This window comes from Lucilia sericata, unplaced genomic scaffold (genome assembly GCF_015586225.1).
Source record: "Lucilia sericata isolate MDLA Ls3-8-SP2 unplaced genomic scaffold, ASM1558622v1 Contig000252F_arrow, whole genome shotgun sequence".
Lineage (NCBI taxonomy): Eukaryota > Metazoa > Arthropoda > Insecta > Diptera > Calliphoridae > Lucilia > Lucilia sericata.
This window is the reverse complement of record NW_023994278.1, coordinates 63,482-80,688: the sequence shown is the minus strand read 5'-3', so window position 1 is coordinate 80,688 and position 17,207 is coordinate 63,482. Positions and strand designations below refer to the sequence as shown.

The 17,207-nt window shown below is 28.8% G+C and overlaps 1 protein-coding gene across 10 annotated transcripts in view; it reads right to left on the bottom strand.

The window, feature by feature from the left end:
* Nucleotides 1–6,644: 6,644 nt before the first annotated feature.
* Nucleotides 6,645–17,207, bottom strand: part of LOC119602781 (calcium/calmodulin-dependent protein kinase kinase 1) — a 41,149-nt gene continuing 30,586 nt past the window's right edge. For all 10 annotated transcript variants that reach the window (XM_037954489.1, XM_037954483.1, XM_037954486.1 and 7 more), the window contains 5 exons: nucleotides 14,781–15,135; nucleotides 12,098–12,285; nucleotides 10,866–11,099; nucleotides 10,422–10,711; nucleotides 6,645–9,794 (listed from right to left, as the gene is read on the bottom strand). In XM_037954489.1, the coding sequence (XP_037810417.1) occupies nucleotides 9,716–9,794; nucleotides 10,422–10,711; nucleotides 10,866–11,099; nucleotides 12,098–12,285; nucleotides 14,781–15,135 (1,146 nt within the window). In that variant the 3' untranslated portion in view covers nucleotides 6,645–9,715. The remainder of the gene's footprint in view (nucleotides 9,795–10,421; nucleotides 10,712–10,865; nucleotides 11,100–12,097; nucleotides 12,286–14,780; nucleotides 15,136–17,207) is intronic.

The following is a 17,207-nucleotide window of genomic DNA, read 5'->3' as shown; positions in this document are numbered from 1 at the left end:
TTTAAGAACATATAACAATTTTATAGTTTTCTAAAAGGTATCTTTACGCAGAACGCTTTGGCGTAAAAAACTTGTCCTATTTTTTGAAAATGTTGCCACTGCGTCTTTCCGAATATGACCTATTTTTTATCAAAACTTCAACTTTGGGCGACATGTTCTAAAATCCCAAAGCTGGGATCAGAAAACTGAAAGCTGTTTTGGAAACCCCAATATGTTTTCTATTTACTCCAAAAGTATTTTCCCAGCCCTGAAAGAAATGTGGACCCTATGAGCAAAAAAGTAAAAAATCCAATTTTTGGGATTTTCATTCCTACTTTTGGAAATTGCGGGATGCCCTTTGACCTTTTCAATTTTTTTTTGCATTTTCTTATTTGAAATGACAAATTTAACAAGCGTTGAAAATTTCATTGAGTTTTGTTCATAAATAAAGATTTTGTCATATATTACATATTTGTTTAATTTCTAAAACTATGATTTATATCAAAATTTTAATAGGGTCGCAGATAGCTACAACAATTTAGTCCATATTTATCATTTAATATCATTTTTTAGTTAGATATGGAAATTCTCGACCCTTTACAAAAAATTGCAAGCCAATATCTCAACTACATTCAAAAATATGTTCATTTAAACCTTTGTCCTTTAATTTCATCTTTTTCATATTTTAGTATTAAGTATGACAGAACATATTTAAATCTTATATTTACCTATTTTCTATTTGTTTGCTTATCCTTATAATTGAAAGGTCCTATTATGTTTAAATTTTCAAAAATTTATAACTATTTTTTACCTAAATTTTTTCGACAGATCATTTCGTTCTGTTTCGTTTAAGATCATGTAGGTAAGAATATACAGGTAATGATAATTTCGATTCATTCACTAATAAGAAATATCAATGACTGAATTACAGGTTATAGTAATATAGTCCTAAATGTTAATAGGTAGACAATTCGTAATTTTTTACTTTGGAATACCTGTATCGGAAATGACAAGAATTGGTATATAAGTAAACTTCTTAGATTTTAAGTACCATATTTAATAAATCTACAATGAAGATTACATTAAAGTACGAAGAGTTGTGTTCCGTTTTATGGAGTGTATCTTCAAAAGGGCCAGAAAGAATTGAAGACATTTCAAATTATATAAAAACATATAGTAGAAAAGTAGACAAAACAGGCATATCAAAAATTGAAAACTTTTTGATGTAAAAAGTAAGTCTGTGGATGGAAATCAAAAGAAATTTCGATTAAAATTTTGTTTTTACTGAAGAGGAAGCAATAGCGCTTATGTTGGAACTGGGTCTCAGTCGAAATAAGTACCAAATATTAAGGAAAGCTCTGCATGAAAAAGGACACAATATATTACCATCATACAAAGCGATCCAGGAAAAAAACAAACTATCCTACCATCACCTATTGCTGTTAATGATGTGGAAGCTTGTATTGATATATCATCTTTGCTCGAAAACACAGCATCAAGAATTGTGTCAGACTTTTCAGAAGACCAACTAAGGAAAATTCATAACTGTGATGTTGTCTTAATGTGTAAGTGGGGATGTGACGGTTTATCAGCACTTCCAGAATACAAACAAGCTTGTGGAAGTCGGACATTAGCAGACTACAATAGTGTATTTATGTCATCATTAGTGCCATTACGAATTCGTTCATATTCCCTTAATCCATCATCGTCAAGCATCGGAAATTCATTTGAAGATATATGGATCAATACAACTCCGGGTTCAAAAAATTTTTGTAGACCCATTGGATTTGAATATATAAAGGAGTCAAAGAAAACAACAAAAGATATAGTGGAATATTTAAAGATGAAATAAATGCACTGGAGCCCATTTGCATAAAAATAAAGGAATTCTTTATTAACGTATCATATCAGCTAAGCTTAACAATGATGGAAAGGTCAGCAATGCCATAACAGAAACTTCTTCCTTCTGGAGATGCTCAATATGTAATGAGAAAAAGTCGCAATTCTCAAATATAAACAAAAGCAGAAGTATTAATGAAGAAGTCCTGTCTTTCGGAATTTCACCACTTCATGCCAGAATACGATTTTTGGATTACTTTTTACACATAGCATACGACCTCAAATATAGAAGTGTGCCAGAGAATCTTACTAAATCAACAAAAAATAATGAAGAATTGAAAGAACTGAGAGCTGCGGAAAAAAGCAGAATCCAAGAAGAATTTAAAGTTCAGATGGGATTAAACATCGACAAACCACTTCCAAGTTGCGGTAGTACAAATGACGGTAATACGGCGAGAAGGTTTTTTCGTGATTTTGAAATTACTTCAAAAATAACTGGAATCGACAAGGAGTTGCTTCGAAGAGTTAACACTATTTTAATGGCACTGAATAGTAAACATAAAATTAATGGAAATCGATTTGGGGAATATACATCTGAAATTTCTAAATTACTTGTATCTCTGTATCCATGGAGGGAACTAACACCAACAGTACACAAAGTATTGTCATGGTCAAATAATAATTGAATCGAATATTCTTCCACTTGGAGAGTTAACAGAAGAAGCCCAGGAAGCGAGGAATCGAGATTTTAAGCATGTTCAACTATTCAGCTCAAGAAAATGCTCCAGGCAATCACAGAATGAAGATATTTTTAATAGTTTACTTCTATCTTCTGATCCTGTTCTTTCAACTATGCGAAAATGATGGATTTGTTGTGAAACTCTATCATCTCAAAACAAGGAAGATTTAAAGGACTTATATTACCTTCTGGATATGTATACCGATATGACAGATTATTTTATAGAAAATAAGTAGTGTTAGGAATTAACTATATAAGTAGGTTGTAAGAATTAATTGTATTATGTTTAAGATAAACAGTTCAAATAAAAATAGCTATTATACTAACTGATGATATTGTATTAAATTGTGTTTTATGTTTCGGTGGGCGGGAAAGGTGGTTTGTGTGGGGTGATTTAGGTGTTGTTGTGCGTGGCTCATAATTAAATTATAATTTTTTTATTGTATATACAATGTTATAGTCTTTAATAAAATAATTAACTAAATAATTTTTAAAAATTGTCCAAATATTTTATTCAACACCAAATGTATGTTATGTCATACTTAATACTAAAATATGAAAAAAATTAAATTAAAGGACACAGGTTTAAATGAACATATTTTTGAATGTAGTTGAGATTTTGGCTTGCAATTTTTTGTAAAGGGTCGAGAATTTCTATATCTAACTAAAAAATGATATTAAATGATAAATATGGACTAAATTGTTGTAGCTATCTGCGACCCTATTAAAATTTTGATATAAATCATAGTTTTAGAAATTAAACAAATATGTAATATATGACAAAATCTTTATTTATGAACAAAACTCAATGAAATTTTCAACGCTTGTTAAATTTGTCATTTCAAATAAGAAAATGCAAAAAGAAAAAAAAAATTGAAAAGGTCAAAGGGCATCCCGCAATTCCCAAAAGTAGGAATGAAAATCCCAAAAATGGGATTTTTTACTTTTTTGCCCATAGGGTCCACATTTCTTTCAGGGCTGGGAAAATACTTTTGGAGTAAATAGAAAACATATTGAGGTTTCCAAAACTGCTTTCAGTTTTCTGATCCCAGCTTTGGGATTTTAGAACATGTCGCCCAAAGTTGAAGTTTTGATAAAAAATAGGTCATATTCGGAAGGACGCAGTGGCAACATTTTCAAAAAATAGGACAAGTTTTTTACGCCAAAGCGTTCTGCGTAAAGATACCTTTTAGAAAACTATAAAATTGTTATATGTTCTTAAAGAAAATTTTATTTTATTAATAAAAGAGTTAAGACACATTTTTGGCAAAAAAACGGCAAAAATCTAAAATTTTTTGAATTTTTAAATTAAAAAACGTATATTTTTGGATCTGTAAATGATATTGATCTGAAATTTTTTGTATATTATTGGAAATTTTGTTGTCTAACTAACAAGAAAAAATCCAAAATTACGCCCGGTATTCAAAAAAAGGCGGACCAAGGTATGGTAAATTTTGTATCACTAAATTTTTAAATGCCTATAACTCGGATATTATAAGAGATAAGTAGTATGTCCAGGCTTTTTCAAGATCTCGTCGAGCGCTTTCACACAATATAAAAATCTTTGTATTTGGGTGAAAAACAAAAAAATGGCACGAGTTTAAAAATTTTACATGTCGTAGGTACCCTACTTTGAGCCGTCACAGCGCCGTCCCTGGGGCATCTGCAGGGTTCATCTTCAAAACTTAAACTCGAATACTCCTTGGCTACGCTCACGCCAAATTTTATCCCGATCGGATCAGCCGTTTAGAAATGCCAGATTTATTTCCAAAAAATTTCCATTCTGCCCCACTGTGCATCGCTAATCTGTAGTAGTTTCTGATATATTTTTTTTATTTCAATATTATGGGAGGCCACGCCCACTACTGTTGGTCTGTCCATTTTGACCCTTAATAGTTCAATGGATATTAATGTTATTCATTTCAAAATTCTATTTATTATAATTATCCATTTATACAAAAATTTTTTTTCTTTATGTGGGAGGTGCAACACCCATTATTCTGGTTCTCCCAGTTTTTTCTAAATATTTGTATAGGCAGTAAAGTTATTCGTACAAAAACTGAAGGTTTCTTGTCGTTATATTTTCCCAAATATACGAAATTTAATATTTACTTAATATAGGAGGTTCCACTACCCACTTTTTACAATTATTCATACGAATATCAGAGTTTTCAATCTTAAAATGCGGAAATTTACTTACTTTACACAATAGCATTTTAAGTCATATTAACAGGGGATGATATTGGAGGTACTTACCAAGCTCGCTTAAAAATAGGCAATTAGGTAAGTACTTACTACAATCACATGCAAATAGGGAGTAAAGTAAGAAGTTTTGTATCTGAGAAAAAAATTGGCTACTAATAAGATACGCCCATTGCGTCTATTATTAATTTTCACAAAAAATATATTTTTTTAGTTTGTGTAAAAAACAAAGTTCGAAAACAATATGTCAAGGCTGAAAAGTAAGTACTTACATAATATATTATTTGTAAGTTTTTACTAGACTCATTCTAAGTAACGCAGACAGTATGTAGTAGTCATTGAAAAGTAAGCTGTTGAGTAAGTACATGTTTTTGCAGGGTTAGTAACAAATAAAAGCTTTCTCTTAGCTTAACGCCAAAATTAGGTGTGTATTGTAAGGATATATTTATGTAAAATTTTACGACTTGTAATTGTTATTGGAGTTCTGCCAATTACTTTTAATTAATAAATTTCTACTTTTAATTACAGGTAATACTAATTGCTTATGCCGTAAAATTTTTTAAAAATATCCCCTATTTTTCTGACAAAATTCTAAATAAAACAAAATAAAGTTCTCAACAGTTATCTTGTCCTTGTAAAAAGTAAGACGCAAAGTTGCAACATGTAAAAAGTTTTTTTCCCAAAATAAAAATAAATGTACCAAAAAAGATGAAAATCTTTAATTCCTATAGGTATGTCTGATTATATGTTCCTAGTTTCAATATTGCATAAAAGCCAGTGCCAGTTAAAAAAACGAAAAAGTACCAAAAATCCTTTCCTAAAAATTTTCATTTTTTCAGTTGCTAGATTCAATATTATAGAAAATTGAAAAAGTACTGTTGAAGAACGAAAAAGTACCAATGTTCTTTTACTCCAAGCTCTTATGGTTAATTTCATGTTTTAGTTTCAATAATATAGAAAACTCAAAATGTACCACTTAAAGAACAAAAAAGTACCATGAAGGTGAAGTGTATAAAAAAACACTATGGTGAAAGGTATATAAGATTCGACACATCCGAATATAGAACCCTTACTTGTTCTTCTTAAAATATTTAAAAAATCTATATTTTTTTATTCAAAATTTAATTTTTTGAAAAAAGGCCATAAAATATTGATTATTTCAGAGTGTAATTTTCTGGGTTTTCGAACTTTTCAATGTTAAAAAATCAATAAAACTTTAATTTTTAGAGCATATTCTGGTTTGTCTTGGTTATTAGTAAAACTACATTTTTAATAGCATTTATTCTGATTATTTAATAAATTTATTTATTAACAATTTTTATTTGATAAAAATAGAGAGAAAAAGGAAGTATATTTTGTTCTTTAATTATGTAAAATTAATTATAAATTTGGTAACATTTATTCACAATTTCATTGCTAAGCACATTTGTGTATTTCATTTCACATACAATATTTTCGAATACATTTCATTTCTCTAAGCAATAAGGATCCATGCGATTATTTGGAATATTTTATTAATTGTTTCATATTATTTAAATTGATATTAAAAGTTTACAATTTGCGTAGAATTCAAGCTAATTATTTTTTTATAAGTTATACGGAATAATTCGTTGTTAATTTATGTGTTAAAAGCTAATTATTTAAGAATATGTATGTATGTATGTATACCTTGAGTGGCTAACCTTAACTTCCAAATTAAAATCATTTTTCAGTTCTCCTACAGAAATGAAGTTTGATTTATTTTAGGAAATATTCTACATATGTATGTGTAAATATGTATCTTTGCTATATTTTAAAGGCCTTATTCATTTACAATTTTTTATTTTATAATCGGTTTATAAATCAAATTTTGTACGAAGATTTCCTTTTATAAAATAAAACGTTGTTTATGAATAAAAAGGATAGAACTTATTTATTTATTTATTTTTTTAATTTCTTCTATTTTTTTGTTGGGCTTTTTATTTTAAAGGAGTATATTTTTTAGTTTGGTAAAAACCATCTGATATCTGATACTAAATCAAACTTCATGTCTAGGAGGTAAGTAAGTCAGTTAACAGGTCTAATGTAAATAAGTAAATGTACATTAGGGTGTCCCGTGGACCATTTTTTGTAGAAACACCTCTCATACGATGCGTATTAATGTACTAAATACGAGAAATATACTATAAAAAAGGGCCTCAGTTTCATACCAGCGATTGAAATTCTGGATCTCAGTACAATATTAAAAAAAAAAAATTCTGCAATCTTTTTGAAATTGGGTTAAAAAATTCCGTGACATTTCGCTAATATTTTGTTAATTATTTAGTAAAACCGTTTAATGTATACAAATATTTAAAATTTTAATAATAATAGTAGATTATTTTTAACATTATAGTATATTTTTTATTATATTTGTTAAGTTAAATGCTGATTTTAGTAAACCTTTGCTTTAAACAGTGATCGAACATAAATAAAAACCAGCAAATAAGGTGGGAGTGGCAATGATATTACCGCTCACATTTTTTGTAGGGTTATAACTAAGTTTATGTCAGGTATGTGCAATAGATTTAAAATATCTTTAAATATTTGACCAATAAAGGCTGAAAATGTCCCCTTTTAAAATTTTCGGGATCGCAAATGGCCGCAAAAGTTAGCTTTAGAAATTCATACTACAGATATGACCGGATGTTCCTTATATTGGCCGACGACCACAACGGACCAATTTCAAAAGATGCGTTGCATTAAAAATTAAGTATATATTAGTTGCGTCATAAAAATATAAAAAAGTATCACTTGATAAAAATATTTTGCATACAAATTCAATAATTTTTAATCCTTGTTTAATACACTTTATATGCAACTTTAATTCGTGTAAATTTCTAATTCCAAATATAAGTTAATTGCTTTTGTACACATAATATTATTTGACCTATATTAGTAACTAGAAAAATTTAATTTTGAAATTGGAACTTTTAAAAAAAAGTTAAATTTCTCTATGGGCGAACAATTCATCGGATTTTTTCCGATATTTCAATGCTGCTGGAAGTCTTAGATCTCTTATATGTAAAAATAATATTGAATATTTTTATTTTGACTTTTGTGGCATGTGCGCTGGTAGGAAACTGAGGACCGTTTCGAAAAATTATTTTTTTTATCGATTGAGTGGTGTTCATAAATGAGATTCTTAAAAAGGTTGTTCCTCGGGCCACTCTAATTAACATACATACATATTATGTATGTATATATGTATGTATGTATGTATGTACTTATGTATTTTCAATGTAGCAATTGTGTTCATACATACATATATTTTATTAATCCAAATGTATGTAGTATGTATACATACATACTTACAGTATGTTTAATATAAATATTTTTAAAATATTTTTGTTGGTTTTACTCATTATAATTAATAATATTTTAAGCTAAATGTTTATTAAAATTATGTTCGCTTTTGAGATGCTTTGTTATATTTATAATTTTTTATTTTATTTTAATTAATAATAAATTTGATTTGATTTAAAATAAATTTATGAAATGATCCATGTATGTATGACATGTAAATTGAATGCATGCAATAAATTTCTTACATAAAAATTATATTTTTATTTATATATATTAATTAATTATCTTTTTTCTAAATGTATCAATGTAAGATTAAGGTAATTCTTGTTTTTTTTTTGTTGTTTCAAATGGTCCCAAAAATAATTTTCGTAATCTATACTAAAGACTATATAAAAAAATGTACGATAATGGGTCGAACCTTGTTCGTTAATAATTTGATTAAATTTGACATCCTTTCTTAGAAATAAAAACTTGTAAATGTTCTTTTGAACGGCATTTTTTGAAACCAGATTCATTGTTCATAAATACATTTAGAGTTTAATATTCTTTGACTCTGATAGTTTTTTCATTTGAAATTTTATCTAAATACACTGTTAAGCTACGTTCACACCTATCAAATATTTTATGAAAAGACGTTACCGGTAAAAATAGATATTTTGATTTCCTTTAAATATACATATGTTTAGAACTGCTTAATTATTTCTTTGACATTAGTTGCAATTACAAAAATTATATAAGATCAAAAAAAACAACATTTACAAAAAATAGTGGTTTTGTCTTTTTTCCCAAATATTTGATGGATGTAACACGATTTTTAATTTCTTTGTAGTATAACTTAGGGCGGGTTTCTTACTACTCAGTTAAACGTGGCTTAACTTGCTGTTAGATTAAACTAAAGAGCGGTTACTTTTGGCCGAAATGAGCCATCCAGCTAGAGACTATTTTGTTAGAAAACAACAATCAATCTCTCCGTCGTGGTTCCGTGAGTACCGAGAAATTGAAAGGTGATTCTTAATTAAAGAACATTTACTTGCCATCGGGTTATTATTACATGATTTTCTAAAAAAAATGTTCCCGATTTTCAAATTGTAATGTTGCTAAGCTTGGTTAAAGCTGCTGAAATTCTAAATGTTTTTTTAAAGCAAGTCAAGATACATATTTGTTCAAAAGTTTCCTTAAATGGACCTAAATAAGTGTTCAGATATTAAGGATATAAATAAAAAGTATTTGGATTGTAAAAGGCCCATACATATTTGTCCAATTTACAATCTATGTCGTATCGCTTTATATTAAAATAACTAAATATAAAACAAAACTATTTAAAATTTGTGCAACATACATACATGTGTATGTATGTACCTACATCGATACCGATTGTGAATTGGACAATTGATTTAAAATATTAAGGATCTATTGCATAATTTCGACTAAATATAATACATACTATATCTGATAGTGTTTGTTGTAATATATAATGCTACTGTTACGTACTTATTTATATTAATTATTCGAGAAAAGCAATTGTTTTGTATTTTTATTTAGAATTGTGCATTTTCTATAATTATAATATTTTATATTTATAAATAACTTTAATTTGTGTTTCTATTAATATAATAAGTTACTGTTTTGCTTTTATTGGGATTCTTCATTTGTGCAATTTGAAGGAGAATGCTCAGAAAGAGCTGGAAGTATATTATCACCAGAAAGTTGCCTGAAAATATATAAGATTGCGTTAGTCATTTTTGAGATACATATGAATATAAAATTTATATGGCATTATATACACGTAATTCTTTAATTATTTCGATTAAATATTGATAATTTTTATATTGACACTATTTACTACTCACAATGAGTGGATTATAAAGTATTGCCTGAATTTTCCTGAAATTTGGCACATACTCTTTTCTTGACCCACGAAAATGGTATAAATCGGTCATTATTTCACCTAGTCCCCATACAACAGTACCCCCGAATGGGGCTTTGCAGATCATAATTATGTATGTTAACTGTTCTAGTATCTCTGCAAAAATATGCACCCCTTAAAAAGTCCTTTTCAGAAAATGACTAGAAAGTCAATAATTCACTTATAAATTCTGTATAAAAAACTGTAAACGTTAATTCATCTACCAAAATTTATGAGGATATGCCCATATTTAACCCTTGCCCCATATAAAGCTTCTTTCAGAAAATAGTTTTTTATCAAAAATATTTCGATATTGAAGTAAAAAGATGCTTTATTATAAAAAATAGTCCACATTTTAACATAACCACTGGTGTAGGGTATCATATGGTCGGCCATGCTCGACTTTTAAAAATTATTTTGAAAACCACATACCTGTCAACAATCATATTATAGGATCCAGGTGCTGAATTAGAACGTCCCGCGCGTATAAATCTTTCTAAACGTGAACCTCCACGCTGTGGGGCTCGACCCGATATTCCACGTGAGAATGGATTACCAAAGGAATGTTTTTTTAGCATTGTTTTGATTAAAATCAAAGTATCTAACTTGGGAATGCTGCGTACCACGGAATTAATATCATCATCATTAACTTGAACTAATCGACAGTTTTCCTCCTCACTGGGCAATGGATGTAGGCCACCAGCAGTCACCCAAACGTGTTCCTTTATTTAGTTTAAGTAAAAAGTTTTTTTTTAATAAAAGAAGAAATCATTCTTAGATTATACTTAGATTCTAGATTTACATAATTTAAATAAACATAATAATATATAGTATGATGTGTTTATATTTAAGAACATAAAGCCTATTTTAACTCACCTTTAATTGTGGCAAAGTTATACGATCTGCTGGATCCTTTTTTAACATACATTGAATGCAGTCTCTTAGTTCAACTGAAGTCTTTGGATTTTCTGGAAATGATAGTTCTTCATTTTTAATTTTTTCATATAAAGCTGGAACTGACGGTGCTTCAAAAGGTACGTTGCCATAAACTAATGCATAAAGTGTTGCCCCCAATGCCCATATATCAGCAGCTTTACCACAATACATATTCTGTAAATGAAAAATAATTAAATATTTATATATGTATGTATTTTGGTAATGTGAATATTTATTTCTAATATCAAACAATGCGGTTTGTTGCTGTCTAATAAATCGATTTTTCTTAAAATTTATTTTTATGCTCTTCATCTTCTTGTAATTAACTTTGTAATTTCTATATATACATTAGGATGGCCCCCTAATTTTCTCCGAAAACTAAAATTTACTTCATTCTCAGATATCATATTTCAAAATTTATTCCTGACGACAATATTTGTTGAGCTGTATCAAAGGTACTTTTTTGGGGTTTTCTGGCACGTATCTAACACGTGTCTATCCCGAAATTGAGTTATCGCCAAATATATTTTGATAACACGTAGAGTCATCAATGATGAGGTGTGGTTTCAACATGATGACTCATCATCGCCCGGATCAATATCATAATTTATTAATCGATAAAACATCGATGATTGACTTTCAAAGTAAATTTTGATAACTTGGTGACGTCATTCCATTTGTTACACATCATATATATTCTGGGTCCTATTTAGATTCTAAGACTATCTTATAAAAAAACATATATAACTTTCAAAGAATAAGGTGACGATATGTGACTACTTTCTTTCTTACTTAAAAAGTTGGTTGTCCTCAAATGAAAACATACTACTTTTTGGACTACGACTTTTAAGTATTTATATACCTTACACTAAAGTACCTTTCTTCAGTGTCATTGCTTGAATTATTTAAAATAAGGAAACCATTATTAATTATAATTTATGGTAACTTTTTATATTTATTACATGCAATTCTTTCAATAAAATTCTTTATATATTCTTTAATATACATATATAATGCTAAATAAGATGTAACACTTTATTTAGATATAACCCCTTTTATAAAATTATCTCACGGAAATCACTTTAACTAGCAAATATATATATCAAAAACGTTGTGATAAATCTTTAACGCTAATAACTTTCATCTGTACATAAATCATTGTTGATGTTTACCTGCCCAACGTTTAAAGATTCTGGTGGCCTAAATGCTGGTGTTCCAGCTGTTGAACAATTAGTCATTGTAGCATCCTCTCCGATGAATTCATTGCAAACACCTAAATCGGCTATTTTAACTCGACCGCACTCAGTTAATAATAGATTTCCAGGCTTTATATCGGCATGAATGATTCGCTGGTAGTGTACTAAAAATAATAAAACAGTTATTGTTTGCTTCATCTTTTTGTGTTTAGGTATGTATGTACGTATATTAATTCATTCTCATGTATGTATTTATGTTTGCACATTTGAGTGCTCCAATGAACTGTTCATTGGATCGTAAAAGCATATTAAGATAAATATAAGCATGATTGAATAACGTTAATCCGTTGACAACCATCAGTCAGTTTCTCAGTCTACTAATATCTTGGGACTAAAAGCTTCATATCTTCTGAAAAGTCTTTTCTTTGTTTACAATTTAAAAAATACATATTTAAATACAATATTTAAAAATCTTATTAACTAATTATAATATGCATACACTATTTTATGCAACTGAGCGAAAACATCCCATCAAAAACATTACTTACTAAATCATCAGAAATACAATGAGAACGATTCAAAACAAAGTATTTACAATTCTACTAGAAAAAGTATTTATTTACTTCTGTTCGAGATGTTCCAAAAGTAATTATTGTGGAAAAAGTAATTTGTTTTGTTAATTGTAGTATTTACATAAAAACAGTGTTAAAGCTGAAAGCAGTTGGACAACATCGAAATCACTAGCCACTATACAGAGGGAAAACAGACATTTTAAAATTATACACGCTTGGTACCAAATTGACACCAAAGTGTTTATAATTTTTAATAAATCCGTTGTCAAAGTATGTACAGATAGTTGTTAAATCAACAACAAAAATATATGAAATACACGACGTTATCAAATCAACAAAAAAAATAATAAATAATACATGACATTGTCAAATCATAAACGCAGATTCGATCTACGTCTGGTGGCGACTTACTACAAAAATTTTTACATTTTTTTATAATATTTATTTATATAGGGTATCTCTTCGGCGTAAAAACGATGTGTTATCAAAGTGTCAACGCTGTGTTGTCAAACAAAACATTGCGTTGTCGAAAGGATAACGACGCATTGCCGAAATGACACAAAGCGTAATGGAACAATGTAACATGTCGCATTTAATTTCATTAGTATGGTTCACATTTTATGGCGCTCCAAAGTTGGACTTCTCTATAGTTATCTTAATTTAACAATTGAGGTATCGTTAATTTAATTTAACAATTGAGGTATCTTGGCACAATAATCATAAATTTTTTAAACATTTTAATACATTTCTTATATGTATATATTTTAGTCAAAAAAAGATTTTTACCGTACGTGACTTAATCATAGCAGTTCCAGGCATCGTGTTATATTATATATCGTGATATTAAACAATTAAAAATTATTTTGATATGTTTAATATGGAAATGTTCAGTATAAAATGCGGACAGCAACTTACAGTTCGGAACTTGTCACAAAACGTTGTTATACTCATACATACATATTTCTTGAAAAATTGTCCAAACTCCTAAAACAATAATGTTTAAATGTAAAATAAAATGTTTACTTTAATATTGCCAGAAAAAACTTTAAATTTTGGTAGTCCTGGACTTTTCAGAAAATTATAGTTTTATAATTGAAGATGAAGTATAGTCGTACCAATAGATTAACACTTAAGCCACAATTCATCCTTTTAATATTTATTATTTGGAAGAAAGTCGGGTCAAATTTGCAAATTGTATTATAATAAGCGATGGCTTTAAACATTTATACAAAATTTTGAACTTTATTAAAGAAAATGTTGGTTCTGCAACTCAATTTAACATCAATTAAATATGGTTTAGCCACATGTCGCAAAATTAATGCTGAATGGAACCTTAGCTGGAGTTACCCAGCAAAATCTTTACTTACCCGGTAGGTAGGCAAGTAATATTGGAGCAAAGTGTAAGTACTTTCTTTTTGGGTGAATAACTACTCATTTTTGTTCGACGATGACTAAAAAATAACTGGTTACAAATGTGCTTACCTCACTTTTCCGGATTTAAAACCGGTTTTACAATTATTTTCTATGTTTATTAGTTTATTCTCTTACTCAGTGCTCTATTAAGAAGATATTTTATCATTCTGTCTGAAATGGTTTCTTCACAAATGTAAAAATCAATATTTCTTTAAAAAACGTCTAATATCGACTAGTGTTAGAACCACTAACTATTTCCTTATTAGACATACGCTATAGACAATTGGCTACAAATCCTATTTCAAAAAATTAATTATTGTTATTGATAACGACCACTCATTACCAAGTAATGTGTGAAATAACTACATTACCTACAATACTCATTACCAAAATTTGAAAATATTTTACTGGGTAGCACCAGTTAAAACGTTTTTAATGGTGAAAAAATAAATAATTTAAACAAAAAATGTAAGCTTGTCGCGAAAACGCTTAGTGTGGACCTCCAACTTTAAGCTAGTTTATACACATTATAGTTAGCACTTGAAGCTCAAATCGATGTAAGTAAATAGAAAAATATAATTTTTGAACTAGAGAACAATACATAGTCGAGAATATTATAGAATTTGCCGATAAAGGTAAATTTACCTCTGTAATTTACGAAAAATTATACTTACGATACTCTAAGCCCAAAAGGGTATCACGGAAAACACTCCAAGATCTTTCCTCAGTTAGTGGATTTTTTGTGGGAACACTCAATACTTCGCCTTGTTTAACAAGTTCAAAGACCATATAAAGAGAGTCCTCTACAGGATCATCAAGCACTTCAACAAGTTTAACCACATTCGGGTGGTCTAATTTCTTTAAGACGGCAATCTCTCGATAAACTCGATCTAAGGGCGATGTACTTTTTTTTGGACCTCGTTTCATAAGACCTGCTTGACGTAATAAACGACGTTTTGAAAGTATTTTCATGGCATAGTGAGTTGAATCTTCTTCTGAGTAAGCCAATTTAACGAGACCATAAGAACCCTGCAAATAAAGTATTTTTGATAAATTTATTAAAAAGCAAAATATTAAAAAAATATGAAATTTGAAAGTGATATAAAAATGTATATTTTTATAGCCCATTGAAGCAATTGTAAGTGCATACATACATATGTATATAAGACCGAATCAGTTTGTATGGAAGACTTGATTTTATTATCCATTTTAAAATTTACCTTGGTCTGCTTTATGATAATTGCCACTGTTTTGGCATAGTGGTTACTGTCCGTGAGCTGGATCGTTTTCAAAATAACATACATATGTATATTAGAGATGTCCAAAAAATATCGATTTGGCTCAGATGGGTCTTATTTTATTTTAATTAGTATTCCAAACTTACTGGTGTTAAACGGTAACCCATGCCAGAAGTCGATTGAAAAATGTAAAATTGGGTAAATAATAGAACTGTTTTGGTTTCTTAAAAATTGTGACATTAAAACTAACTTTTTTTAATATTTCGTCCAAATCATATAACATAACATTTATATTAAAGAACAAACAATAAAGTTATTGACAATTTCCCAAACCATTTATTCAAAAAAATTTTGCATTTTTGGTCTTCGTTTTGCATGCAAAAGTGATGTAAACAAAAATATCTACAAAAAAACGAGTAAAATATGAATTAATTAGTCATTTTTGCTAAAAACACTTTTCTCAATTTCGTTCTCCCAATGTACGCTTGAATTTAATGCACTAAGCAACTGTCATGACATAAAATAAATTCCGGAAATTTGAGTACTAATGATATATGCCGTTAACAGTTGCTTGATATGTATAGCTTTTCAGTGAGATTGATAATGAAAGTGGCTATGTTCCAGACCAACATTCGACATCGTTAGAAACAGAACAAGAAATAACAGGTTCACACGGAGCAGTTGAATTACTTAATTCGGCCCCTGAATGACAATAGCCAATTAACCCGTTTCTACGACACATTCGTAATTCGTTTTGTCATCGCCATGTTGTTTTTTTCAATCATTATTTGGTCATTTTTTGGAATATTTGTGTGTGTGTATGATACAAAAATACGTAAATTACATTATTTCAATATTTTAAGTTGTGTATTTTATTTATTTGCATTCTTTGTAATTTTATTTTTTATTTGCCTCCAACCAATGAAAACAAACAGCTGATTATGATAAATACCCGATAAAAATTAGAGATGACACTCATTCATTCGTAATTCAAACTGAATTACGTATAGCTTGTGTAATTCGCAGCTGAAATTTTGTATGGCAAATCATGTCATTCAGTACGTAATTGGGGGTTGAATGATGAATGAGAGCGTGAATTACGAATAATTGCACCGTGTGAATGGGGTATAAGAAATATTTCATTGCCAACTTTTAGTGCTGCTTTAGATCGAGCAAATATGTATATATTTCAGAAGAATATGTAACAATTATTAATTTATTCGAACTCTTTTTAAATGGGATATAGTACCTGAAGAAAAATGCTTAAGAAATCCTAATTTCTAAAACGAAATGGCAAAATTTTTGTTAAATGGTGGAACTAGAAATAAAACAGAAAAACATATTGGAAAAATTTTCAGTTTGGAGCGATAACTGCAACGACCATTACAGTGGCTTGTGTGTCTGCTTCATTTTAATGAATAATCTTTTACTGTGTTACTGAAAGACATGTTAAGTTAAGCAACTAGCCTGGTGTAATCGGTCATTTACTACAAGGTTGCGACGGAATACGGGTAAATTATATATTAATTACTTAAATTATTTATATCGGTCGATTTAATAATTGAATTATTTAAAAGTTGTAGAAAATTTGGAACCAATTGCAATGGGCGAAATGTTAGCAAATGTAGAGGCTTTGGAATTGAGAGCTGATCAAAAATATTTACATGATATGGTAAGGGCTGTTGACAGTGGAATTTGCGATGAACGCCTCTCGGCCCAAATAAATGTTTTTGCCACCCAGAAAATATTTTACTAATTTAATTGATATCAGAAAATTAGTTCGAATAGAGACAAATTCGCAAATCCAATGTACCCAACATTAATTTTGATAGTGAATCATTGAAATATAAATTGGAATTCAAT